This window comes from Schistocerca americana, chromosome 8 (genome assembly GCF_021461395.2).
Source record: "Schistocerca americana isolate TAMUIC-IGC-003095 chromosome 8, iqSchAmer2.1, whole genome shotgun sequence".
Classification (NCBI taxonomy): Eukaryota; Metazoa; Arthropoda; class Insecta; order Orthoptera; family Acrididae; genus Schistocerca; species Schistocerca americana.
This window is the reverse complement of record NC_060126.1, coordinates 232,078,425-232,104,797: the sequence shown is the minus strand read 5'-3', so window position 1 is coordinate 232,104,797 and position 26,373 is coordinate 232,078,425. Positions and strand designations below refer to the sequence as shown.

The window sequence follows — 26,373 nt, the reverse complement described above, 5'->3', positions numbered from 1 at the left end:
TTACGAGTTTGTCCCCTGTCATTCACCTCTTTGCTCGACCGTTCTTGTCGCCAGTTGAAGATGCTCCGAATGATCTACAGATGGAACTGATCGACCTACAGTGCAATACAAGACTGAAGGACAAGTTCTTTGCAGTGCGAAGTACAAAAGAATTCTATGAAAATTTTTCACAAGAATTTTCATGCCTGCACCGAGAAGCCGTGAGAGTTATGCCCATGTTCGGGTCGACATATGTTTGTGAAACATTTTTCTTGGTGATGAAAATGAATACATCAAGGTTTCGAAGAAGCGTAAGTGATGAAAATCTTCGCAACTGATTGCGTTTGTCAATGAGCCGTGCTTTTGTGCCCGATATTAACTATATCATTTCTCATGACCAGTGATAAACGTGTTTGGATTTATTCCTTTCATAATTAAAAATTATTGTTTACTAACTGTGCATTATTGCCTCATTCTGCTCCATGTTACATTATTATCAGGAAAATTGGTCATTAAACCGATTGTTCCAATGTATACTTACATTTAGGGTTTTTTTTTTTTTTAATGTGTGAAGGGCTACGCTCAGCTGAAGTCGATAAAACATAACATTCATCTAATTGTCGGTTATTATGCAGATTTCAGACAGAACTGATGTAAGATATAGCTATAATGGTATTGAAATAACAGGTGGTCATTGAGAGGTCTGCGGTTATCATTCTGTCCAGAGGTCAGTGAGACAGAAACTATGTGGGTGTAACTGAGGGCACCGAGAATTAGTTATAGGAAAACTTGCAATAGTTTAATGCTAATTGAAATCATGAATAAGGTTCGTTGTAAGTCGCTAAGTGCTCTCTTTCTTAAATACTAGATCAAAAACATTACGGGTTTTTATGTGCCGTCAGTCAAGCTGCCTTAATAAAAACCCATGGTTGTTAACTGTATTACTGGGTTAAAATGTTAACATAAAAGTAGACATCTCAATGAGTAGACTGTGACAGTATTTTAAATGTTTAATATGCAAAATACCTTCCCATGGTTGGCTTGCAAGCTGTGGAAAGAGCACTAGAAGGCGCCGGTAAAGAGTATCCCAGCAAGTGGATAAAGTGACATCTGTGCGTAGAAACATGCACTACATGAACGCTGATGGCTGCGGTGTGCACGCTGCGCCCCGGAAGTTGCACATGTGCAGGAGCACCGCACGCGTGCAGAATTTCTGGCTGGCCCTGCCCTAAGGGCTACTCGTACTGTGGACAAGTCTCGTTGCAACCCTTGTCCACGGTACGAGCAGCCCTTATTGGCTCGCCATCTGACAAGTGTTCATGACGTCGCCTTTCCGGCTGAGATCTTTTTTAATATGTGACTTGTAAGTACTGCATCTTTTCGAGTCAGTACAAACTTTTTCGAGTCAGTACAAACTTTAATTTTATTAATGTACTATATACCTAATGTTTTAGTACAGTTAGTCTAATTCTGAAGGCGACGCTCATAGTAGCGTCGAAACCAGGTCAATTTTTGACTTAATATTTGTGACCAAGGGCTTATTTGTTACAATACATTTCATTCATTTGTGATGTACGTTTAGAATGACTATAAATTTCATTGATTCCTGGTATATACCATACTTTACTTTAAACAAAGTGAGAAAATTATGTTGAACATTTTTTACAGCGTATTCCATTATTTCACAATACCAAAAATGTATTTTATAGGTTTTTAATGGGCCAGAAGAGTTTAACAAGAAGCCTGGAAAGTCTGTATGAAAATAGGCAGAAATTACCAACAAGTCAGTTTACCAAATGTGCTTCTGCTACCCAAACATCATTCAGGTGAGTTTATTCTTCCATAATTTTTTTAGTGCATGTCATAATCATCATCAACTGAAGTATGATATTACCACAGGATTTTTCAAAGTGGACTGTAAATATTTTAGGTGGTGGTAATATTGACAATATAAAATTTCTGATTTTGTATGTACATGTGTCCCATTTTGTTTGAAAATACTGTTTTTCGAAATTGTATCAGATAGTTCTGAAGCAGGCACATGAATCTAAAATACAATTAAAATTTGCACCTCTGTTGTTTGAATCAAACAAGACTGCAGTTTCAAGCTGGCTGACTGTTAAGACAAGTACTGAAAACTGTATTACACATCTTCACCCATCTCAGTATCCTGGCATGGTATTTGTTTAGGAGGTATGTAATCGCAATGTGCTTGTGAAGAACACTGTTGACCAATTCATAGCCTCAGAATTTCAGATTCATAATTGCACTGTCATGTTGTCATCAACATTCCTGAGACAGTAGTCACATTTTTTCGGAGTATGCATTTGCAGAAAATATGGATTAAGTAGACACAACTCTGCAACTGATAGAATGAAAATCCTCAATAAGAACATTGGATGTCAGCATATATCAGTTTCAGATTGAAAATCCTCAATAAGAACATTGGATGTCAGCATATATCAGTTTCAGATAGACAAGTATGATTGAACATTATGTCAGCATATCTCGTATCCGTGACAATATTATGGAAAGGATAGATTAGTACTCACCATACAGCAGAAATGCTGAGTCGCAGATAGGCACAAGAAAAAGATTTTCAAACGCCTTGGACTACCACTATCCACCACCTCTACAACAACCTTAAGAACTCCCCCACACCCCCTCATAGCTGACAAACCCTGCCTTGCAGACCACTGCATTTACCCCACCCTCAAAAACTGCCTTCTACCATCATACAGAATCCAGAACCTAAACAGCCTCAAAACACAGTCATGAACTTTTCCTCCATAAATCTTAGCCCCACAGAAGTATGAGTCCTTTACAAAGGCCTCACCTTTTGCCCCACACCAAAATTCAGTCATGCAGGACTTGTTAAAGGCCTTCTCTCCTTCTCTTAGCCCCCATAGTGGAAACACTTTTTTGCCACAATTTCTACCAATCAGACTCAACAAAAGTCCAATGTTAAACCCTGCCTGACTCAGTTCACTCGTCACCCTCACTGCCCCCAAATCACCCCTTGTTAGCTTTCCAGAATTTCTTAACCTCGAACCTAGCCTTACCATCATTCCACAAATCCCTCAATATGCAAGCTAACCTTACATCTGTAGAAAGAACTGAAATCTACCACGAAAAAACTGAATGCAACCTTAAAATCCCACCCTCTGAGAAAGGCTCCACCACTGTTATTTTGAACCACAAAGATTACCTTGCCAAAGAACTCTACCATCTGTCAGATTCATCCACCTACAAACCCAGCCACAGTGACCCCATCCAGAAATGCAGCAGGATCTCCAGTCTCTCCTCAACTCCTTAGGCTCATCCTAGAACTTCTCTCTAGAGTCCATCTCTCACCTCACCCCTACCACTCCCCCACACACCTACCTTCTACATGCTTCCCAAAGTTCATAAACCCAACCATCCAGGATGCTCTACTGAGGCTGGTTACTGTGCCTCCATTGAGAGAATCTCTGCTCTTGTAGACAAACATATTCATCCTATTACCTGCAACCCACTCTCCTATATAGAAGATACCAACCATTTCCTTCATCGACTTTCCACAGTTCCTGTTTCCTTAACACATGGTGCCCTGCTCGTCACTGTTAATGGCACCTCTATTTGCACTGACACCCCTAATACCCGTGACCTTGCCCCTACTGACCACTACCTTTCCCAACACCTACCGAGCGAGGTGACGCAGTGGTTAGCACACTGGACTCGCATTCGGGAGGACGATGGTTCAATCCCGTCTCCGGCCATCCTGATTTAGGTTTTCCGTGATTTCCCTAAATCGTTTCAGGCAAATGCCGGGATGGTTCCTTTGAAAGGGCACGGCCGATTTCCTTCCCAATCCTTCCCGAACCCGAGCTTGCGCTCCGTCTCTAATGACCTCGTTGTCGACGGGACGTTAAACACTAACCACCACCACCACCCAACACCTGGCAGGTTCCAAATCTACAACTGCTTCCTAGTGGCCATGTTCAGCTATATCCTCACCCTCAATCACTTCTCCTTTGAAGGCATCACCTACAAACGAATCAGAGGTATGGCAGTTGACATCTGCATGACACCATCCTATGCCAACCAATTCACGGGCCATCTAGAGGAAACCAATTCATGGGCCATCTAGAGGAATCCTCCCTAACTACCGATAACCATAAACTCCAACCTGATTCAAATTCATTGATAAGATCTTTGTGATATGGACTGACGGTTTAGACACCCTATCCACATTCCTCCAGAATGTCAGCACCTTCTGCCCCCTCTTCAACCCAACAAGCTACCTCCCTCAATGCGGACCTCCACCTCAAAGATGCCTACATCAGTACCTCGTCCATGTCAATCCTACCACCAACCAGCAATACCTCCACTTCAACAACTGCCACTCATTCCATACCCAGAAGTCCATTTCGTACAGCCCAGGCTCACTTGACTGTCACATCTGTAGGTACGAGCAGTCCCTCCAGAAGAACACCAAGGGTCTCACTGAAGCTTTCACAGATGGTAATTACCCCCCCGAACCTTGTACAGAAAAAAAATCTTCCGTGTGTTCTCTCTCCAGTCATCCCCCCCCCCTCCCCCCCCCTCCCCCCCCCCCCCCCCACCTCCCAAAGTCCAACCGTCCGGCCACAGAGGAGCACTCCTATCATGAATCATTACCACCCAGCACTGGAGCAACTAAATTATAGTTTCTGCCAGGGTTTCGACTACCTCTCGTCGTGGCCTGAAATGAGGACTGTCCTACCTATTATCCTTCCCATCCCTCCCACAGTGGTATTCTGCCGCCCCTGAATCTACGCAATATTCTCATCCATACCTACACAACCCATGGTCGTAGCCCTTTGCCTCATGGCTCATATCTCTTTAATGGACGTAGACGCAAGACCTGTCCGATACCACTGTGCTGTGTTTTACATGGGCATGACGACCAACAAGCTGTCTGTCCATATGAATGGCCACCGACAAACTATGATCAAGAAACAGCTGGATACGCATTTGCTGAATGCGCTGTCCAACATGATATTCTCCATTTTAATGATTGCTTCATATCCTGTGGCATCTGGATCCTTCCTACCAACACCAGCTTTTCTGAACCACAAAAGTGGAAACTCTCCCTGCAGTATATCCTACATTCCTGTAACCCTCCTGCCTCAGCCGTAGCTACCCATCCTCCGGCACCCACTTATCCTCTTCATTGTTCAAACTCTGCCACTCCTCCTCCTCCCACCTGATATAACCTGGAATTAAAAATAATAGGAGATAGGAGATCCCGTTTAAGAATCAGAATTTAAAAGATCTGTGGAAGAATTAAAGATCAAATAAGGTAGAAAGGATAGATAATACTTCACTGGAATTTCTAAAGTCATTGAGGGAAATGGCAACAAAATGACTATTCATGTTGGTGTGTAGAATATATGAGACTGATGATATACCATTGAACTTTTGGAAAAACATCATCTACACTGTTCGAAACATAGCAAGAGCTGACAAGTGCAAGAATTATCACACAATCGGCTTAATAGCTTATGCATGCATGTTGCTGGCAGGAGTAATGTACAGAGGAATGGCGAAGAAAACTGAGGATCAGTTAGATGTCAATCAGCTTGGCTTTAGGAGAGGTAAAGGCACTAGAGCAGTTCTGACATTGTGATTGATAACGGAAGAAAAATCTAGACACATTCACTGGTTTTGTTGGCTTGGAAAAAGCATTTGGCAATGTAAAATGGTGCAAGATATTAAAAATTCAGAGAAAAATAGGGTTAAATTGTAGGGAAAGGTAGGTAATATACAGTATGCACAAGAACCAAGAGGAAACAGTAAGACTGGAAGACAAAGAATGAGGTGCTCAGATTAAAAAGGGTACAAGGCAGTGATGTAGTGTTTTGTGGCTACTGTTCAGTCTGTACATCGGAAGAACCACGAGGAAAATAAAAGGGAGGTTCAAGAGTGGTATTAAAATTCAGGATGAAAGGATTTCAGTGATAAGATTTGCTGCTGACATTGTTATCCTCAGTGAAAGTGAAGAAGAATTACAGGATGTGTTGAGAAGAATGAACAGTCTAATGAGTACAAAATATGAATTGTGAGTAAACTGAAGAAAGACGAAAGTAATGAGAAGTGGTAGAAATGAGAACAGTGAAAAACTTGACATCAGAATTGGGGATCATGAAATGGACAAAGTTAAGCAATTCTACTAGCTAGGCCGCAAAATGGCTGATGACAGATGGTGTTAGGAGGACATAAAAAGCATACTAATGCTGGTAAAAAGGCCAAGAGAAGTCTGCTAGTCTTAATTTGCCATTTGGAGTCCAGCATTGTATGGTAGTGAGAAATGGAGTTTGGCAAAACCAAAACAGAAGAGGACTGAAGCCTGCAGGATGTGATGCTACAGAAGAAAATTGCAATTCGTGGTGACTGGTAGGTAAGGAATGAGGAGGTTCTCTGGAGAATCGGCAAGGAAAGGAGCTTATGGAAAACACTGATTGGACATTTGTTAAGACATCAGAAAATAACTTGCACGGTGCTAGAGGGAGCTGTAAGGGTAAAAACAGTAGAGGAAGACAGAGCTTGGAATACACCCACCAAATAATTGAGGACGTAGGTTGCAGTTGCCACTCTGAGGTGAAACTATTGGCACAGGAGAGGAATTTGTGGCGGTCCGCATCAAACCAGTCTGAGGGCTGATGACTCAGAAGTGTCATCACCTGGATAAATCTTGCAGTCCTTAACCTGATTCTTGAATCTGTGCTTTAATGAAATGTAGTCACTCTGATATCCACTATATTTTTCTCGACAGTGTGGATCATCAAAAAGTGTGTTTGCTATGAGTATCTTTAGCCCATCACAGAATTCCTTTAACCTTTCCGCCACCCATTGTGCTTGTCAATACCGTGATTAAATTGTCATCCCCTTTGACCTATTTTACAAGTTCTTTAATATTATCACACACTTCAATTTCACAGTCCTCCATTCTGTGGTTGAAATTTATACCTGTGTGATTATAATGTCCATTCAGTATCCATTCAATTTGGTCATTAGTATTCTGTTTGCAGCACACAACCTTTTGCTTTGTTTCCGGTTTCCCTGTGCACTATTATTCCTGCTCTACCTTTATCAGACCCAGTATGATTAACCCTTGAGAGGGCGCACTGTGTATAAAGTATGCCAATCACAAAAATCATTATTTTCTACCATTCCATTGTCGTTTTACAGCTGTGAGCCCACACCTATTTCTTCGTTACTGTTTCAACTAATAAATTGGTGTGTTGTCACACATCCAACTGAGCAGCAGTAATATAAAATAAACAGCAAGCTAGGTGAGAAAAAAATTTACGATCCATGTGAGAAAATGAATCATTACCTGAACTACCTGCACAGTCACACACACTGAGGCAGTTATCTACAAGATAGTTAGTAATTAGATAAGCAGTTGCTCGGCCAGAGTGGCCGAGCGATTCTAGGTGCTACAGTCTGGAACCGCGCTATTGCTATGGGTGCAGGTTCGAATCGTGCCTCAGGCATGGATGTGTGTGATGTCCTTAGGTTGGTTAGGTTTAAGTAGTTTTAAGTTCTAGGGGACTGATGACCTCAGCAGTTAAGTCCCATAGTGCTCAGAGCCATTAGATAAGCGGTTGGCAGGAATCTGATGCATCTGTACTGTTAAATGCGTCCAGTGGGTCATTAGCAGGGGGGGAGGAACAGTGTGCCCGTTTGAGGGTTAATGAATAATCCTGTGTCCTCCATCCTCCAACCCTCCCTCCACCTATACTGCCTACACTCCCCCCCCCCTCCCCCCTCCCAAAAAAGAAAAATCCCTTGCCCTACATGCATACATCACCGACACACACACCATGTTGGTCTCTACAACTCGATCTCCATCTTTACCATTTCCATCTCTAGATTTTATAGATCCCCAAACTGACTTAGCATTCTAACATTTCAAGTGCTCTCCCTAATTAGCATTCTCTTTTTGTATAATAGTTCTTTCTGAGTTTTCCCAACCCAAAGACCTGAAGGAGATACTATTGTACATCTGGTATATTTTACTCTGGTGATAAGTCATGTCATTGTGTTGCTTAAAATAGTATGGTAGTCGGATATTGCCCTTGACAACTCCAGCAGCTGTGACTACTGGGGGGGGGGGGGGGGGGGGGGCTGCTGGTTTCCATTAGGATGAAGCTTCTCTGTGTAATAGCTGTCTTGGTGACTGCCTTGTCTTGTTTGCCTCACAGACCATTTTCAATCTCCACTGTAACTCTTGTAAGGTACTTGCAGCTGGTGCAGTTGAACCAAAGTATTTTGAGGAAGCTTTACTCTCCCATCACTTGTCTTTTAACATAGAAGTTCAAAGTTCATGTACAAGCACAATTCGTCAGTATCTTAAAGGAAACAAAGATTTATTAGTTTATTTTGTATGCTAAATTAATTTCATGGTGCCCCTGTATTGTATGAATGACAGAAAATGAAATACTTCATTTTGATTAATTTCGCTAGTCGTGCACATTACTGGACATTTTTAATTTTGCCAGTACTTGTACGAGGTAGGAAATGTGTTGAGCATGCTGTTCATGGGATAAACAAACACTATATATAGAGCTTCTGATCTTTGGAATATAGAAATGATTTGGGGACTCATTGTAAAATTAAGGTTGTCCTTTGTTACTCACTTTTAGAGCTGTGTACTTTTCCTGGTCTTTCCTGCACATAGTATCTTTCAACATTTGAATTCACACCACAATAAAATTAAGTTTACAGTGGCGGGAAGGAGATGTCACCAACTATTTAGACTTTATGATTGATGTTAGTAACCCATGTCTCCGCTAAATCCTTTCTTTCAGGAGTGCTAGTTCTGCAAGGTTCGCAGGAGAGCTTCTGTAAAGTTTGGAAGGTAGGAGACGAGATACTGGCAGAAGTAAAGCTGTGAGTACCGGGCGTGAGTCGTGCTTCGGTAGCTCAGATGGTAGAGCACTTGCCCGCTAAAGGCAAAGGTCCCGAGTTCGAGTCTCGGTTGGGCACACAGTTTTAATCTGCCAGGAAGTTTCATATCAGCGCACACTCCGCTGCAGAGTGAAAATCTCATTCTGGATAGTAATACCTACCTGTTCTCAGAAAAAAAAGAACTCTCCACTCAGGCTTCTATTCCATGATACCCTACCTGCTATCTATACCACAAGCCATACCGGATTTTGTAAATGAATTAAAAGTAAGTAAAGAAGTAGCATGCAACAATGCCTCTAGTGTTACCCTAACTGACAACACACTCAGTAGAAAGAAGAGACAGAGGGTAACAGCACTTCTGTATCCTTCTCAGAAGCCACTAAACTACACTGATAAGAAATGAGCCTCCAGGCAATATATATATTAAAAACAAAGATTCCATGACTTACCAAACGGGAAAGCGCTGGTAGATAGACACAATAAAAAAACAAACACACACACAAAATTTCAAGCTTTCGCAACCAACGGTTGCTTCATCAGGAAAGAGTGAAGGAGAGGGAAAGATGAAAGGATGTGGGTTTTAAGTGAGAGGGTAAGGAGTCATTAATCCCGGGAGCGGAAAGACTTACCTTAGGGGGAAAAAAGGACAGGTATACACTCGCGCGAGCACGCACACACACACACACACACACACACACACACACACACACACACACAAAAGCAGACATTTGTAAAGGCCTTTACAAATGTCTGCTTGTGTCTGTGTATATTCGGATGTGTGTGTGTGTGTGTGTGTGTGTGTGTGTGTTTTTCCTCTAAGGTAAGTCTTTCCGCTCCCGGGATTGGAATGACTCCTTACCCTCTCTCTTAAAACCCACATCCTTTCGTATTTTCCTCTCCTTCCCTCTTTCCTGATGAAGCAACCGTTGGTTGCGAAAGCTTGAATTTTGTGTGTATGTTTGTGTTTGTTTGTGTGTCTATCAACCTGCCAGCGCTTGACTTATGTCAATAGGATTTTTTATGATATCGAATATAACCAAAAGACAGAAAATTGACATTATTTGAAATTTTGGCTGTTAATAAACACCAATCAAAGAACGTGGACCTGGTCCTTAATGACAAAACAAAATTTCATTACACACTCCTACTGTAGTAGCAGCCACCAGTTAATATTTTCTCACCATTAGGTAATATGTTTGTTGCAACTATTACACAGCCACATTCCATAGACTCATTTCCCCCCCTCTACCTGACTCCCCTCCATTTCGATCTGTCTATCACATTCACCAGTTTTTCCATATAATGTAGTAGTTTGTTACATTTAAATTTGAGTATAGATAAAATTTATCTGTTCAGATCTTCTTTGTTAATTAAGTTATGCTTGTGTTTTTGTATCGATACACCAGGTGTAGAAGTATGAAAATGTAATTTCCTAGCAGATTAAAACTATGCTGGACCGAGACTCGAGCTCGGAAACTTCGCCTTTCACAGGCAAGTGCTCTACCATCTGAGCTACCCAAGCACGACTCACGACCCATCCTCACAGCTTCAATTCTGCCAGTACCTCATCTCCTACCCTCCAAACTTCGCAGAAGCTCTTTTGCGAACCTTGCAGAACTAGCAATCCTGGAAGAAAGGATATTGCAGATACATGGCTTAGCCACAGCCTGGGGAATGTTTCCAGAATGAGATTTTCACTCTGCAGCGGAGTGTGCGCTGATATGAAACTTTCTGGCAGATTAAAACTGTGTGCCGGAACAAAACTCGAACTTGGGACCTTTGCCTTTTCGCGGGCAAGTGCTCTGGAATTTCCTTATAGATTGTACTAGCCATCAGTATAAGGCCCATGAGACCGCGTCTGCAGCACCATCTGCTTCCTTTAATGGCTGATGACAGATGTCAGCACACAGTAACAGAAGTTCCAGACAACGGTATCTGTTTCAAACCCGTAAACATTTTGGGTTTTGTGCCTCCAAATTATGATTTGCGGACAGCACTGGTTTTCTGTTATCATTTGAAGGAAAGTGCTGCAGAATCACATCGAATGCTTGTCGAAGCTTTCGGTGAATGTGCTCTTGGGAAAACGTAGTTTTTCGAGTGGTTCAGAAAATTCAAAAGTGGTGACTTTGACGTGAGAAATGACAAGCTTGGGAAACCACCAAAACAGTTCTAAGACAATGAATTGCAGGCCTTATTGGATGAATGTTGTACTCGGACTCGACAGGAAGTCATGGAACAATTGAATGTCATGTAGAAAGCTGTTTTTTTTCAGTTGAAAGCTATGGGAAAGGTGCAGGTGAATGAAAGACAGCAAGCAAATCGGAAGACCACTTATGAAATGCTGCTTGCCAGATACAAAAGAAAGTCATTTCTCCATAGAATAGTGACAGGTGATGAAAAATGGATATATTTTGAGAATCCTAAGCATCATAAATCATGGGCGAATCCAGGCAAACCATCGACATCCACTGCAAGACAAAATCGCTTTGGAAAGAAGACAGTGGTCTGTGTTTGGTGGGATTACAAGGGTGTCATCTATTATGAGCTGCTAAAACCTGGTGAAACCGTTAACACTGATCGCTACCAACAGCAAATGATCGATTTAAATAGAGCATTGCATGAAAAATGACCAGAATATGGAAAAAAGCAACACAGAGTCATCTTGCTCCATGGTAACGCCCCAACACACACAGCGAAACGGGTCACAGAAACAACTGAGGCATTATTTCATGCTTTTTCAAAATCTTCACAGGTATTTGGGCAAAAGAAAATCACCATTAAAACAAATAACTCACTTTATAGCCATCATGACTACACTCCTGCACTACTTCCAATGAAAAGAATGCATCAGCATGTGTCTGCTCTCCTCCAAACATATGCTACATGCTCCACCAAAATTACAGAAAGTAGTTGCCCACCAAATACAGTAAATATACAATTTGCACAGAGTCTTTCGTTCTAAGATTAATCACAACTGTTAAATTTAGTATTTCTTAATGAAATACAATTATTTTGTTCTACCGATAGTGTAAAGTTCTCCATAATGTGTGGTGTATGAATAAATCACAATCATAATGCCAAATTGTTCAGAACTCCTGAGACAACTGATGTGTGCAACTAAGAGTCTCTTGTAGAAGTTAATGTTGTTGTAGGTGCTCAGTTATGCTATACTTTTGTAATAACAAAAAATTCCTTATGAGAATGAGCTGGCACAAATGGATTATCTAATAACCTATTCTACTGTGTTGAATATGAGTATACACCACAGAGACGACAGTATTTGTGTTATTTTTAGCAACTTTTCAGTAACCTCCACTCAAATCGTAAAATTGGAATTGGAGAGATGCTGTCTAGTGTTGTGTGTGTTCTGTTGTCAACTTTGATTTGAGTTAACTGAAATTAACTCACCTCTGATATCTCTTACATCCTCATGCCCATCTGTTTCCTTAGTAACTGTTTTTTATTTTTTTCTGTCCAATAATTTTGTTAATGATGACAAGAGCCCTTTCTTCAGCTCACTCTTCCTGTATGGATATATTAATTTCTGCTAAGTGTCTCTCTGTTCCTCTCCTTCCCTTCTTATCCCCTACTTTTCTGTTCTGCTACTGTTGCAGTCTGAATTTCCTGAATGTTTCGTGTGACACACTCAATCCCCATGTGGCGCTTGATGTGAAAAGTTAGCTGTATTGCTGACATAGGAATGATACGCAAGAATGCAAATGATCTGATGGGAAGCAAACGTATGGGGCCTCTATAAATGAAAAACACGGTGGGTCCAAAGAATCACTATCAGAATCGATAAGAGATGCCTATAAAGAAACGGGAAAGGTAATGGGCATAATGGTCAGAGAAAGAATACGCCATGCACAAGAAGGAAGACTGTGATACCTACATTGCATTTGTGAACATTTAGAAAGCCTTCTACTGTTCTTCGAGAGGGAGTAAGACTTGTATAATACTGAGAAGAATGGGAATTAAGTACGGATGTACTGAGTAATACAGAAGTCAAGTGGCAGTAATTTCAAAGTGAAAAATTGTGAAAAACAGGGAAATGTTTAGTTACCTTTTAATAGTTTCAAACTTAGTGATTTGTTTTTGTTTTCCAGATTATCACTAGTATAACCACAATTCATGCCTGTAATGAACACGCCGCGCAGGATTAGCCGAGCGGTCTAAGGCGCTGCAGTCATGGGCTGTGCGGCTGGTCCTGGCGGCGGTTCGAGTCCTCCCTCGGGCATGGGTGTGTGTGTTTGTCCTTAGGATAATTTAGGTTAAGTAGTGTGTAAGCTTAGCGACTGATTGACCTTAGCAGCTAAGTCCCATAAGATTTCACACACATTTGAACATTTTTTTTATAATGAACACAGGCTTTTTGCACTTTTTAAGTTAATATCTACTTACCATATTACCAAAGAAATTTGATTGGTGTGCTCTTTTGTAAAATAATACAAGGAATAGTTTTATGAATTTATGCATACGTTTTTGTGGATATGTGTTTTTAATGCTGTTGATATGACTTGGGAATAGGTAAGCATTATCATTATCTTTAAGACTTTGAGTCTCACATTCTTTCATTTATGACCACACTTGTAACCTTTTTATGAAATAGCACTAATTAAAACACACTGTTTCAGGACTGGTGATCATGAAGCTCCTTCTCGCAGTTCGTCACAAGACATAACTGGCGCTGAAAATGCAGACAAACCAAAATGTCATGTACATAGTAAAAATGTACCAAACAAATTAGCTCGGGAGGAGCTGAATGGAGGTGGTTTCTCTAAACCAGTGTCAGTAAATCAAGGTGTAAGACCCTATTCCCAGCAGAGAGGTGCAGGTATTTTAACAGAGAAGCAGCACATTCGTACAAAGCATGTGGATCTGGTAATTGATATGAAGTTGAAATCTGGAGATAGAACACTGGTTTCAAGAACAGAGAAACTTGAGTTGCCAGGTTCTTGTAGTGGTGATTTTGTTTCTCTGGAAACTCCTTCTCAGAAAACTCCAGTTACAGATGAAAGTGGAAGTGTGGAAAGAGGAAGAATAAATGTGTTTGTTCAAACACAGAAACAGGCAAAAACAGCAAACCAAATGCACGATATTTCCTCAGATTTTAAGAAATTAAACCATAAAGAAAATATACAGTTTGTGGAGAGCAATAGGCGACAAAACAGAGTTGAGAGAACTCCAATGTGCTGCTGTGAATGCAAAAGGGAGTTGGATCTTATAGCAAAAGCTGTGAAATCAGCAAAGGAAAACCATTTTTCAAAACACAAAGCAGCAGCAGAGTCAGGTATTTCAAAGAAGGAGTGCACACAGTGTGAGAATTCATATAGAAATTACAAAGTGGAGAAAGGAAGAGTTATCAATAAAGATGGCAGTAGTCAGAGTACTGTTGGCTCTTCATCACCAGTAATTTCAGATAACTCTTCTCACGCAGTTTTTTATCAGGGTGTTGGGCAGTTGGGGATGGTCTCAGGAGGCACTGATACAGCTGATAATTTATCTTTCGCTTCAGCCAAACCTGTTTTCTCTGCATCAAGAAGTACTAATGTGAGGAGAAAGCACTTAAATATGAATGGCAGTAAAAAGCCTTTGAAAATAGATAAAGGAGAACAAGTAAATGGGCACAGTTTGGGAGCTCCTGCTACATCTGATATCTCTGTGCAGGTTACATCTGATAGCATACTCAGTGGTTACAAAAATGCTGCAGGAAACGGAAGTGGTGGTTCAGGTGATCATGTTGTGGTATGTGATAATGAAACCAGTGAAAGTAAGCAAAGAAAAAATGCTCACTGTGATAGAGAGAAGAAACTGGATGATTGCCAAATGCCAGTAGAAATTACTGGTTTTGGACAGAAAAGACAAATGTGCCCTTGTTGTAAAAAAAGTGTGTCAGAAGAAAGTGTGTATGCATTATCACAACAATTCCTTGTGAATTCTAGTCAACAAAAAGCATGTCCTTGCTGCTATGTCCTACAGAAATATTCCCAAAAATCTGAAAGGGAAATAGAATCTCAAAAAACAGTTCATTTAGTTTCTGAAGATGTGCATTCAAACAATTCAAATCAGAATAATTCTGACAAAACAGATGAAATAAACAATAACACACAGAAAGAAAATGAAGAACATTTTGACATTGATGAAGTTTCGAACTCTCCAGATGGAGACTGTAAGCCGCTTGCTTACATTTTGGCGTTTGAACCTGCAGCTCCAAATGCAGCAAAAAGAGAGGAAGAAATGAGAAGAAAGTCATTGGAGGTAATAAAAGTTAAAGTTCCTTCGCTGCGACCACCCAAGAAAGGAGAAATTACAACTACAGGAAACCATTGGGGCAATATCCAGAAAGGAAAAGAAGGTAGCAATCCAATTAATGATGAAAAATTAGGTCATTCTGCTAGTTTTAGGGATAGGGGAGCAACAGAGCAGAAAATCTATAAGACGACATTGCAGGTAGTGTATGTATGAAGTATTTCTAAAATAAGTAGTGTAAAGGGCCTCTTATATGGTATGTCTCAGAATTTTGTGTTAATTTTGAAGCTAATCCACTGTCTTCCAAGAAGTCAACAATTGTAGTGTTGCTGACACTAACGTTTGGAGCACACATTGATTATGAACTCTCACTATAACATACTCTTGTTTTCTGTGAGCTGGAGGAATAAATAAAGGGAGAAGGGGGCAGACAGATGCAGAGGATAGAACTAAGAGAAATTCTAAATTTATTTGTGTGTATACCACTTAAAATATAGCTACTGTGTGGTATGACGTCCCCACACTGAAGTAAACGTACGAGGGCAATCCGAAAAAAAGTCTCCCATTTTATGGGGATGTGGAGAAACTGTTAATAAGATTGTTAGTCACACTGTTTTTAAGTGACACTGTTCCTGCTTCCAAATAAGCATTTGTGCCCTTCACTCAGATTCTCTGTCTTGGCATGGCAGCTATTCAAAATGGAACTTCTGTTGAATGCTACTGCAAGTGCAAAGTTCACACAGTTATTTAATTTTTGAATGCAAAAGGCACTGAACCAGCTGAAATTCTTTGCCATATGATGGAAGCATATGGATGCTCATGTATGGATGATAAAAACTTTCATAAATGGTGTAGAGAGTTTACAGCTGGTCAGACTGAAACTCACAATGCAGAAAGAGCAGTGGGCCATCAATTCTGACGATACTGTCGTGAAGCTTGAGTAAACCATGCACAGAGATCAGAGTATCACTTTGAATGCTCTCTGCATTTTGATTCATGAAATTTCCTGAAGCACAATCCACAGGATTTTAAAGGAAAAGTTGCAATATTGGAAGGCGTGTGCAAGATGGCTATCGCATATGTGTACAGAAGACTACAAAGGGCAGTGAGTTGATTCTTCCCATGGAATTTCTTCGCCACTTTGCACATGAAAAGGACAACTTTTTGGACCTGATTGTCATGTGTGACGAAGTGTGAGCATTCCACTTTACATCTGAGACAAAACAACAGTCATTTAAGTGGCGGTATCTCTTTTCACCCAAACCACAAAAATTCAAACAAGCACAGTCTGCTGATAAAGTCCTAGCGACTGTATTTTTGGAGCAGAAGGGGTTACTGTTGGTCGACATTCTGCCTGTTGGGACAGCAACAAGCACTGACAAGTACCGTGAAACACTGAAATAACTTGGAAGAGCAATTCGAAACTAGAGAAGAGGTACATTGAACAAGGGCATAAGCATTCTCCTAAATGATACATGCCCACGTCACCCATCAAACCGGTGATTTCCTGTAAAACTCTGGTTGGAATGTCATCACCCACGAACCATACAGCTCAGACTTGGTACCAAGCAACTACCACTTATTCCTTTAGTTGGAGGAACATTTGTCTCAATTGCAGTTGTGCTGTCACAACACAGTAAAAGATGAGGTTCAACATTTTCTGAAGGACGTGGTAGTGAGCTCTTATGACATGGGCATTGTAAAACTGCCACTGTGTCTACAGAAATGCATTGACCAAAATGGTGATTATGTAGAAAAATAAAGCATTCTTCACCCTTTAAAATGATGTAACTATTGTTTTCCCAATACTATGGTTTCTATATTTAAAAATATAGGGGATTTACTTTTGCGATTGCCCTTGTAGTTCGTTTACTTCTAGTCTGTAATATTTGCTCTGCATGCAGTCTAGGTGTAATGAATTCTTTTGCAATATTTTGGGCAGTGATCCTGATTCCAGAGCACAACTAACAAAAGACATTATCCTTGTTCATGAGATAATTACTCTTGTCATGGTTTGTAGTGTTACAATTACGGTTATACTGACTTAATATAACTACAAATATCTGTTTGTAGAAAAGCTTTCCCCTAAAATGCTAAAATTATTTTTGGGGATGAACTAATGTCACCATTCAATGTACGAATACAGACTATGCTGAAAAGTGATATTTTGATTTTAGAGTCAGTAGAACACAATTGGAAGCAACAAACATGAAATTTCAGTGTAGGAAAAACTTTAAAACAGTGATTTCATGGGAACTGTGTTACTGACTGCCAAATAAATGGTTACTGTTATTATAGTAGTATGAATGTTATAATAATGTTATTTATGAACAACTTTATTTTGCAGAATTAAAATGGCAAATTTGCAGATGATGTTAGTTTTTTCTCTTTCAGGTCCAGAACTGTTTCAAATCTCTAAGTATTGACTTCTGGAAGTTTTTGTGTTGCTTTACTTATGAACCATTTTGGTTGTAGCAGAATATAAAGAAATACGAGGGCAGTTCAATAAGTAATGCAACACATTTTTTTTCTCGGCCAATTTTGGTTGAAAAAACCGAAAATTTCTTGTGGAATATTTTCAAACATTCACGCTTCGTCTCGTATAGATTCATTGACTTCCGACAGGTGGCAGCACTGTACGGAGCTGTTAAAATGGCGTCTGTAATGGATGTGCGTTGCAAACAATGGGCAGTGATCGAGTTTCTTTTGGCGGAAAACCAGGGCATCTCAGATAGTCATAGGTGCTTGCAGAATGTCTACGGTGATCTGGCAGTGGACAAAAGCATGGTGAGTCGTTGGGCAAAGCGTGTGTCATCATCGCCGCAAGGTCAAGCAAGACTGTCTGATCTGCCGCGTGCGGGCCGGCCGTGCACAGCTGTGACTCCTGCAATGGCGGAGCGTGCGAACACACTCGTTCGAGATGATCGACGGATCACCATCAAACAACTCAGTGCTCAACTTGACATCTCTGTTGGTAGTGCTGTCACAATTGTTCACCAGTTGGGATATTCAAAGGTTTGTTCCCGCTGGGTCCCTCGTTGTCTAACCGAACACCATAAAGAGCAAAGGAGAACCATCTGTGCGGAATTGCTTGCTCGTCATGTGGCTGAGGGTGACAATTTCTTGTCAAAGATTGTTACAGGCGACGAAACGTGGGTTCATCACTTTGAACCTGAAACAAAACGGCAATCAATGGAGTGGCGCCACACCCACTCCCCTACCAAGAAAAAGTTTAAAGCCATACCCTCAGCCGGTAAAGTCATGGTTACAGTCTTCTGGGATGCTGAAGGGGTTATTCTGTTCGATGTCCTTCCCCACGGTCAAACGATCAACTCTGAAGTGTATTGTGCTACTCTTCAGAAATTGAAGAAACGACTTCAGCGTGTTCGTAGGCACAAAAATCTGAACGAACTTCTCCTTCTTCGTGACAATGCAAGACCTCACACAAGTCTTCGCACCCGAGAGGAGCTCACAAAACTTCAGTGGACTGTTCTTCCTCATGCACCCTACAGCCCCGATCTCGCACCGTCGGATTTCCATGTGTTTGGCCCAATGAAGGACGCAATCCGTGGGAGGCACTACGCGGATGATGAAGAAGTTATTGATGCAGTACGACGTTGGCTCCAACATCGACCAGTGGAATGGTACCGTGCAGGCATACAGGCCCTCATTTCAAGGTGGCGTAAGGCCATAGCATTGAATGGAGATTACGTTGAAAAATAGTGTTGTGTAGCTAAAAGATTGGGGAATAACCTGGTCTATTTCAATGCTGAATTTAACATCCCCTGTTTCAGAAAAAAAATGTGTTGCATTACTTATTGAACTGCCCTCATATGTAGCAGGCAGCCCAAATCTTTTCTTAAATGTGAAATCCACAATTACTGAGGGCTTTACATCTTCCTTCATGCTTTCCAACAAGAGTTGAATATGCTCTTGCATGCATGTTTCATATTCTTTTCAACGTTTTTATCTGTTATTGGTTACAAGACAAATTCTTTTTGCATTCATTGCAGTTATCATCATTTAACAATTATCAACAAAATACATAAATTCATTTCAAAATCATATTCTCCACTCTAAAAATAGTCTGTATAATGGCATAAGCCATACCTTGTGTATTGCAAGCAACATCTCTGCCTTGAGCAAGTAAAGTGTAACTGTTTCTTTAATTTGTTTGAGGTACTTACAGCCGTGATCCGCACTAAATATTACTCAATAAACATTCACAATTTATGAATTAGACTCATAATGTTTGTTGTGGCATACATTATGGATACAAGGAATGGATTCATTTATTTAATAAGAGTGCAGTATTTAGGATTGGATAGCTCTTTGGGAAGTCCAGGAAGGGATTTAGTTATTTATACACAGATAAATTGCTTCACACCAGACACGAAATGTACTGGACAGCAGAATGGTTCATAAAAATGACAATTTCTTGCTCAACTTTCAGAAAATAATTTCTTACTTACCTTTCAGAAAGTCCTCCTTCAAAGTGCAGGCATATACAAGCGCATATGTATGCACGTGCATGTGCGCGTGCACACACACACACACACACACACACACACACACACACGTATGTTAAGGAAATACTCCATCAAAAACTTAAGCACGTTATAATCTATTGCTGTGTGACAGTCAGCTACTCGACACTAGATCTGTTTATTGAGTAATGATCTGTGCTCATATGCACAATTAGGATTAAATGAAGATAGAAATTTTGTGTTGTTGCCAGAGGACAGCAGACATAAGCAGTTTTCTAGCAGAAAATACGTGAATTGAAATAGCAGTGTTTATTGTGTGGTGTTTTTTTTTTTTTTTTAGTTGCATATGGTTTACTTGTTTTGTTTGAAAAGTCACCATATGGTAAAATGTTGCAGAACATTACAGTCTGCTTGAAGATACACTTCTTACTGTATAATGTCTTATGTGTAGGAGTTACTACGGTCTCGCCGTCCTGATTATGTGCAGAATGCAGAAGAGAGGCGACACTGTGTTGCAGAGATGACACGTCTTCGTGAGCAGCGGTTGCAAGAGTGTCGTAATTTGCTAGCTGCAGGCTTAGCCCCTCCACCACCACCACCTCCATCATCGGTGGCATCAGAGGTTCTTGGTAAGGCAGCTGCATATGCTTTAGTATCTCTGGCAAATTAAGCTATGTCATCTACACTCAAATTTTTATATCAGCATAACATATTGATCCATGCCAGAATACAGTCATTATAAGTATAATTAAATCGCATATCTTTCCATACTTAAATTTGCTGTTATTCATACATTTTGGTGTTAGCGATTCTGAGCTAATATAGTGCAGAAATCTTGTGGATTAATATATGTAAGGTGCAAATTTAATTTTTAAGTTAGCACAGTGAGCCTTAAATATTGAGCAACTGATTTGCTAGAGAACAATGTGAATTAAGATAGACTGCTACTCATCACATAGAAGAGGCATCGAATAGCAAACAGGCACATTTAAAAGTTGGGTACTAGGTAATAAAGCTAGGCTGCTGGATATTAAAGCTATCAGCCAAAGTACACACACACACACACACACACACACACACACGGGAAGTGTGCACCTGGAGATGACAGTTGTAGTGTGTGTGTGTTTGTGTGTGTGTGTGTGTGTGTGTGTGTGTGTGTGTGTGTGTGTGTGTGTGTACACCTGACAAAGCACTTGATCTCCTTCATAATATTTGTCAATCAGTGCCTCCTCTGTGTGGTGTGTAGCAGTCTATCGTAATACATACTGTTGCTACTCTATCCAGCATATTCCATTGCTTGATTTGCTAGAGAGTTGCTCTTTTTAAAACCCACAGCTGACCTGTACAATAAATGTGTGTCTATGCATAATGGGTGGAGGATGGTTACACTTGGTTCAAGAATCATAAAAGAAGGTTGTATACATGGAAGAATCGTGGAGATACTAGAAGGTATAAGATACATTATATAATGGTAAGACAGAGATTTAGGAACCAGGTTTTAAATTGTAAAACATTTCCAGGGGCAGATGTGGACTCTGACCACAATCTATTGGTTATGAACTGTAGATTAAAACTGAAGAAACTGCAAAAAGGTGATAATTTAAGGAGATGGGACCTGGATAAACTGACTAAACCATAGGTTGTACAGAGTTTCAGGGAAAGCATAAGGGAACAATTGACAGGAATGGGGGAAAGATATACAGTAGTAGAAGAAGAATGGGTAGCTCTGAGGGATGAAGTAGTGAAGGCAGCAGAGGATCAACTAAGTAAAAAGACGAGGGCTAGTAGAAATCCTTGGGTAACAGAAGAAATATTGAATTTAATTGATGAAAGGAGAAAATATAAAAACGCAGTAAGTGAAGCAGGCCAAAAGGAATACAAACGTCTCAAAAATGAGATCGACAGGAAGTGTAAAATGGTTAAGCAGGGATGGCTAGAGGACAAATGTAAGGATGTAGAGGCTTATCTCACTAGGGGTAAGATAGATACTGCCTACAGGAAAATTAAGGAGACCTTTGGAGAAAAGAGAGCCACTTGTATGAATATCAAGAGCTCAGATGGAAACCCAGTTCTAAGCAAAGAAGGGAAAGCAGAAAGGTGGAAGGAGTATATAGAGGGTCTATACAAGGGTGATGTACTTGAGGACAGTATTATGGAATTGGAAGCGGATGTAGATGAAGATGAAATGGGAGATATGACACTGCGTGAAGAGTTTGACAGAGCACTGAAAGACCTGAGTTGAAACAAGGCCCCGGGAGTAGACAACATTCCATTAGAACTACTGACGGCCTTGGGAGAGCCAGTCGTGACAAAACTCTACCATCTGGTGAGCAAGATGTATGAGACAGTCGAAATACCCTCAGACTTTAAGAAGAATATAATAATTCCAATCACAAAGAAAGCAGATGTTGACAGATGTGAAAATTACGGAACCATCAGTTTAATAAGTCACAGCTGCAAAATACTAACACGAATTCTTTACAGACGAATGGAAAAACTGGTAGTAGCGGACCTCGGGGAAGATCAGTTTGGATTCCACAGAAATGTTGGGACACGTGAGGCAATACTGACCCTACGACTTATCTTAGAAGCTAGATTAAGGAAAGGCAAACCTACATTTCTGGCACATGTAGACTTAGAGAAAGCTTTTGACAATGTTGAATGGAATACTCTCTTTCAAATTCTAAAGTTGGCAGGGGTAAAATACAGGGAGCGAAAAGCTATTTACAATTTGTACAGAAAGCAGATGGCAGTTACAAGAGTCGAGGGGCATGAAAGGGAAGCAGCGGTTGGGAAGGGAGTGAGACAGGGTTGTAGCCTGTCCCCGATGTTATTCAATCTGTATATTGAGCAAGCAGTAAAGGAAACAAAAGAAAAATTTGGAGTCGGTATTAAAGTCCATGGAGAAGAAATAAAAACTTTGAGGTTCGCCGATGACATTGTAATTCTGTCAGAGACAGCAAAGGACTTGGAGGAGCTGTTGAATGGAATGGACAGTGTCTTGAAAAGAGGATATAAGATGAACATCAACAAAAGCAAAACGAGGGCAGTGGAATGTAGTCGAATTAAGTCAGGTGATGCTGAGGGAATTAGATCAGGAAATGAGACACTTTAAGTAGTAAAGGAGTTTTGCTATTTGGGGAGCAAAATAACTGATGATGGTCGAAGTAGAGAGGATATAAAATGTAGACTGGCAATGGCAAGGGAAGCGTTTCTGAAGAAGAGAAATTTGTTAACATCGAATATAGATTTAAGTGTCAGGAAGTCATTTCTGAAAGTATTTGTATGTAGTGTGGCCATGTATGGAAGTGAAACATGGACGATAAATAGTTTGGACAAGAAGGAAATAGAAGCTTTCGAAATGTGGTGCTACAGAAGAATGCTGAAGATTAGGGGGGTAGATCACATAACTAATGAGGAGGTACTGAATAGAATTGGGGAGAAGAGAAGTTTGTGGCCCAACTTGACTAGAAGAAGGGATCGGTTGGTAGGACATGTTCTGAGGCATCAAGGGATCACAAATTTAGCATTGAAGGGCAGTGTGGAGGGTAAAAATCGTAGAGGGAGACCAAGAGATGAATACACTAAGCAGATTTGGAAGGTTGTAGGTTACAGTAAGTACTGGGAGATGAAGAAGCTTGCACGGGATAGAGTAGCAATGAGAGCTGCATCAAACCAGTCTCAGGACTGAAGACAACAACAACACCACAACAACTATATTACCAAGTCACTAAGAGCTATTGATACAAAATTTGAAGTTGTGATACAATTCTTTACAAGTTTGTGTGTGTGTGTGTGTGTGTGTGTGTGTGTGTGTGTGTGTGTGTGTGTGTGTGTGAGAGAGAGAGAGAGAGAGAGAGAGAGAGAGAGAGAGAGAGAGAGAAACCAAAATCATACATTGTCATTCTGTTAACTGTTATATTCAAGAGACACATCACATGTAAAGTGAGAAGCATCTGTCACTTGTCAATAGCCAGAAATCAACTTCGCTGTGGAAGATTGATTTTCAGAAATGTTATTAGATAACAATATATAATAATGTTCTCTGAAAATTTAGAGACAGTTATGTATCATAGACGTACATTTAAAAAAGTATATATATACTGTTCAGTGTCTATTGAAGGATGCTTGTGTACCTTTATCATATTTCTTACTTCATGTCCCATTTGCTTATGGTCCATAGGAAGAATGACTGTTGGTATGTTGTTGTTAAGTCAGAATGCATCATCTTCTCCTACATATGTAGCATAAGAGCCACCGGAAGACTATCAGTACACACTCCTCATGGATTGTGTACACTCAGCATCGGAGTAAACTATTCTGTTTTGTATAACACTTCTTTCGTAGTCCCCCATTAGATCCTATTTAGCAGTACTCTCTTTGATTAAATAAATCCATGATGGAGAATAAGCTTGTTCTTGAATCTTCGTCTCTCGATTAATCCAACTTCGGAAAGCCCCCTTACTGACCAACATTACTTGAGAATTGCTTGGACGAGAGTTTTCAAACTAATGTACCCCACTGAGAGAACCACATCTTTCTCAGATTTCTTGCACACGTTCCTTGTTCCCAGATTTATGAGGGCAGGATGAAAAGTTCTCACTTTGATAATGAAAGGTACAAAAGTTCACTTATTGTTTTTATGTCCCCATTTAGACCAGTGCACTTTCTTCAACACTTCTCCTTGGATTAGATAATATTCCAGAAATGTGATTCTGTTGGATCTGAAAAACTGGCATCTGTGGCTGCCATACTCTCGTGTCTGTTTTTGTTTGTTTTGTACAGACAATTTGTTTTGTATTTACCAGTTATCATCTTACTCTTTGCAAGGTAATCTATGACATATTGCACAATATGAAGAACACAGGGTGACAAGACAATGAAAAACACCAAGTCAAAATTGTATAAAATAGTGGCTACCCCTATTCATATATATGGAAGTGAATCTTTGCCTTTAACTGAGAAAAATAAAAGAAAAATACTCTTGACTGAAATGAAATTTTTAAGGAAAGTTCAGTGATGTGCCCTCAGAGATCAAATACAAAACAATATGATAAAAGAACAACTCAGTATATACTGTATAATTGAAAAAAAAAAAAAAAAAAAAAATCAGAACAAGGATGCATAAAATGTGAACAGCATATCAATAGTTTGGGGGAAGACATTAGTTAAACAGGTAATCAATTATAAACCAATAGGAAAGAGAGATGTAGGATTATAGAGGAACAGATGGCTTCACTGAAGACAGGAGAAATTGTAAGCCTACTCCATGAGGTTAAGAAGAAGAAAAAGACTAAGAAGCTGTATCTGTAGACCTCTCAGCAGCTTGCAACAATGTGAATCATATAATTCTCCTCAAAAGTGTAAAACTATGATCAACTGCCATCTTGTCCACTTCCTAAGAAACTAGCTGTAGAGCACTAGTTTATTTCGTAAGCTCCAAGGGCAGTGATGCAGGGTTCATATGCCCTGTGAAATCAAGGAAAAATGCAGTAATTTTTTCATTCTGGAAAAACCTGGAAATTTTTTCATCTGAGAAAAGCCTGGAAGTTTGTAAGAATTCGTGGAATTTTTCTCATTTTTGTTTTCAGTTAATTTTTTGTAATTTTGCTAGTAAGAACTGATTCTCTAACAAAGAATTTTACTTTAGCCTGCTACTGCAGAATAATACTGCAATAATAAATCATAAATGAGAGAATAACACCAAAATAAAATTTTAGTTGCAAAGAAAATGCACCATTTGCAACAATAAAAGCACAATGCACACACAAGCGTCTGTTGATGGCAGCTAAATGTGTCAAAGGCTTTGGGATGAACACTGCACAACACTTCGTAACCACAACTGCTACATCTACACTTACATCTACATACATATTCCGCAAGCCCTGATATGGTACATGGTGGAAGGTATCCTGTACCACTACTAGTCATTTCTTTTCCTGTCCCACTCACAAAGAGAGTGAAGGCAAAATTCTTCTCTATATGCCTCCATTTGAGCCCTAATCCTTATAATCTTATCTTCATGGTCCTTATGCGAAATATATGTGGGTGGCAATAGAATCGTTCTGTTGTTAGCCTCAAATGTCGGTTTGCTAAATTCTCTCTCAATAGTGCTCCTTGACAAGAGTGTCACCTTCCCTCCAGTGATTCCCATTGAGTTCCCAAAGTATCTCTGTAATATTTGTGGTTTGTTTGAACCTAGTGGTAACAAATCTAGCAACGTGTCTCTGAATTGGTTTGATGGCTTCCTTTATTCCGACCTGGTGCGGATCCCAAATGCTAGAACAGTACTCGTCAATGGGTCGCATTAGGACATGGGGTCTCCATTACAGATGAACCACGCTGTCACAGAATTCTCCTAATAAACTGAAGTCAGGCATGTGCTTTCCCAGTTACAGTCCTTAAATGCTCATTCTGTTATATATTGTTTTGCAATGTTACACCTAGATATTTAATCAAAGTGACTGTGTCAGGCTGCACAGTACTAATGCTTCACTCAATGAGTGTGACGTAACAACTGTTTACATTTCTAACAGGTGGCAGAAAAACGTTGCGAAATGGTGGTTTGAGAAGTGTTACTTTCAAAGTAAATATCCTTTTATGAGAAATCAATTATGTTACATGTGATAATGTATGATGAATTTCGAAAATCACGGAGCATTTGACTTTCATTCAAAACGTAAAAACTTTGAGGAGGACCAGCCACTTAGAAAAATTTCAT

General features: G+C 40.1%; 1 protein-coding gene across 4 annotated transcripts in view; it reads left to right on the top strand.

Annotated features, from left to right (window-relative positions):
* Nucleotides 1-26,373, top strand: part of LOC124545070 — an 83,155-nt gene that overhangs the window by 42,094 nt on the left and 14,688 nt on the right. Inside the window, exons 6-8 of one of the 4 annotated variants that reach the window (XM_047123876.1) lie at nt 1,689-1,805; nt 13,551-15,174; nt 20,104-20,281. In XM_047123876.1, the coding sequence (XP_046979832.1) occupies nt 1,689-1,805; nt 13,551-15,174; nt 20,104-20,281 (1,919 nt within the window). Of the gene's footprint in view, nt 1-1,688; nt 1,806-13,550; nt 15,367-20,103; nt 20,282-26,373 lie in introns of those variants that run through there. The other 3 variants (XM_047123875.1, XM_047123874.1, XM_047123877.1) reach the window with 3 other exon arrangements.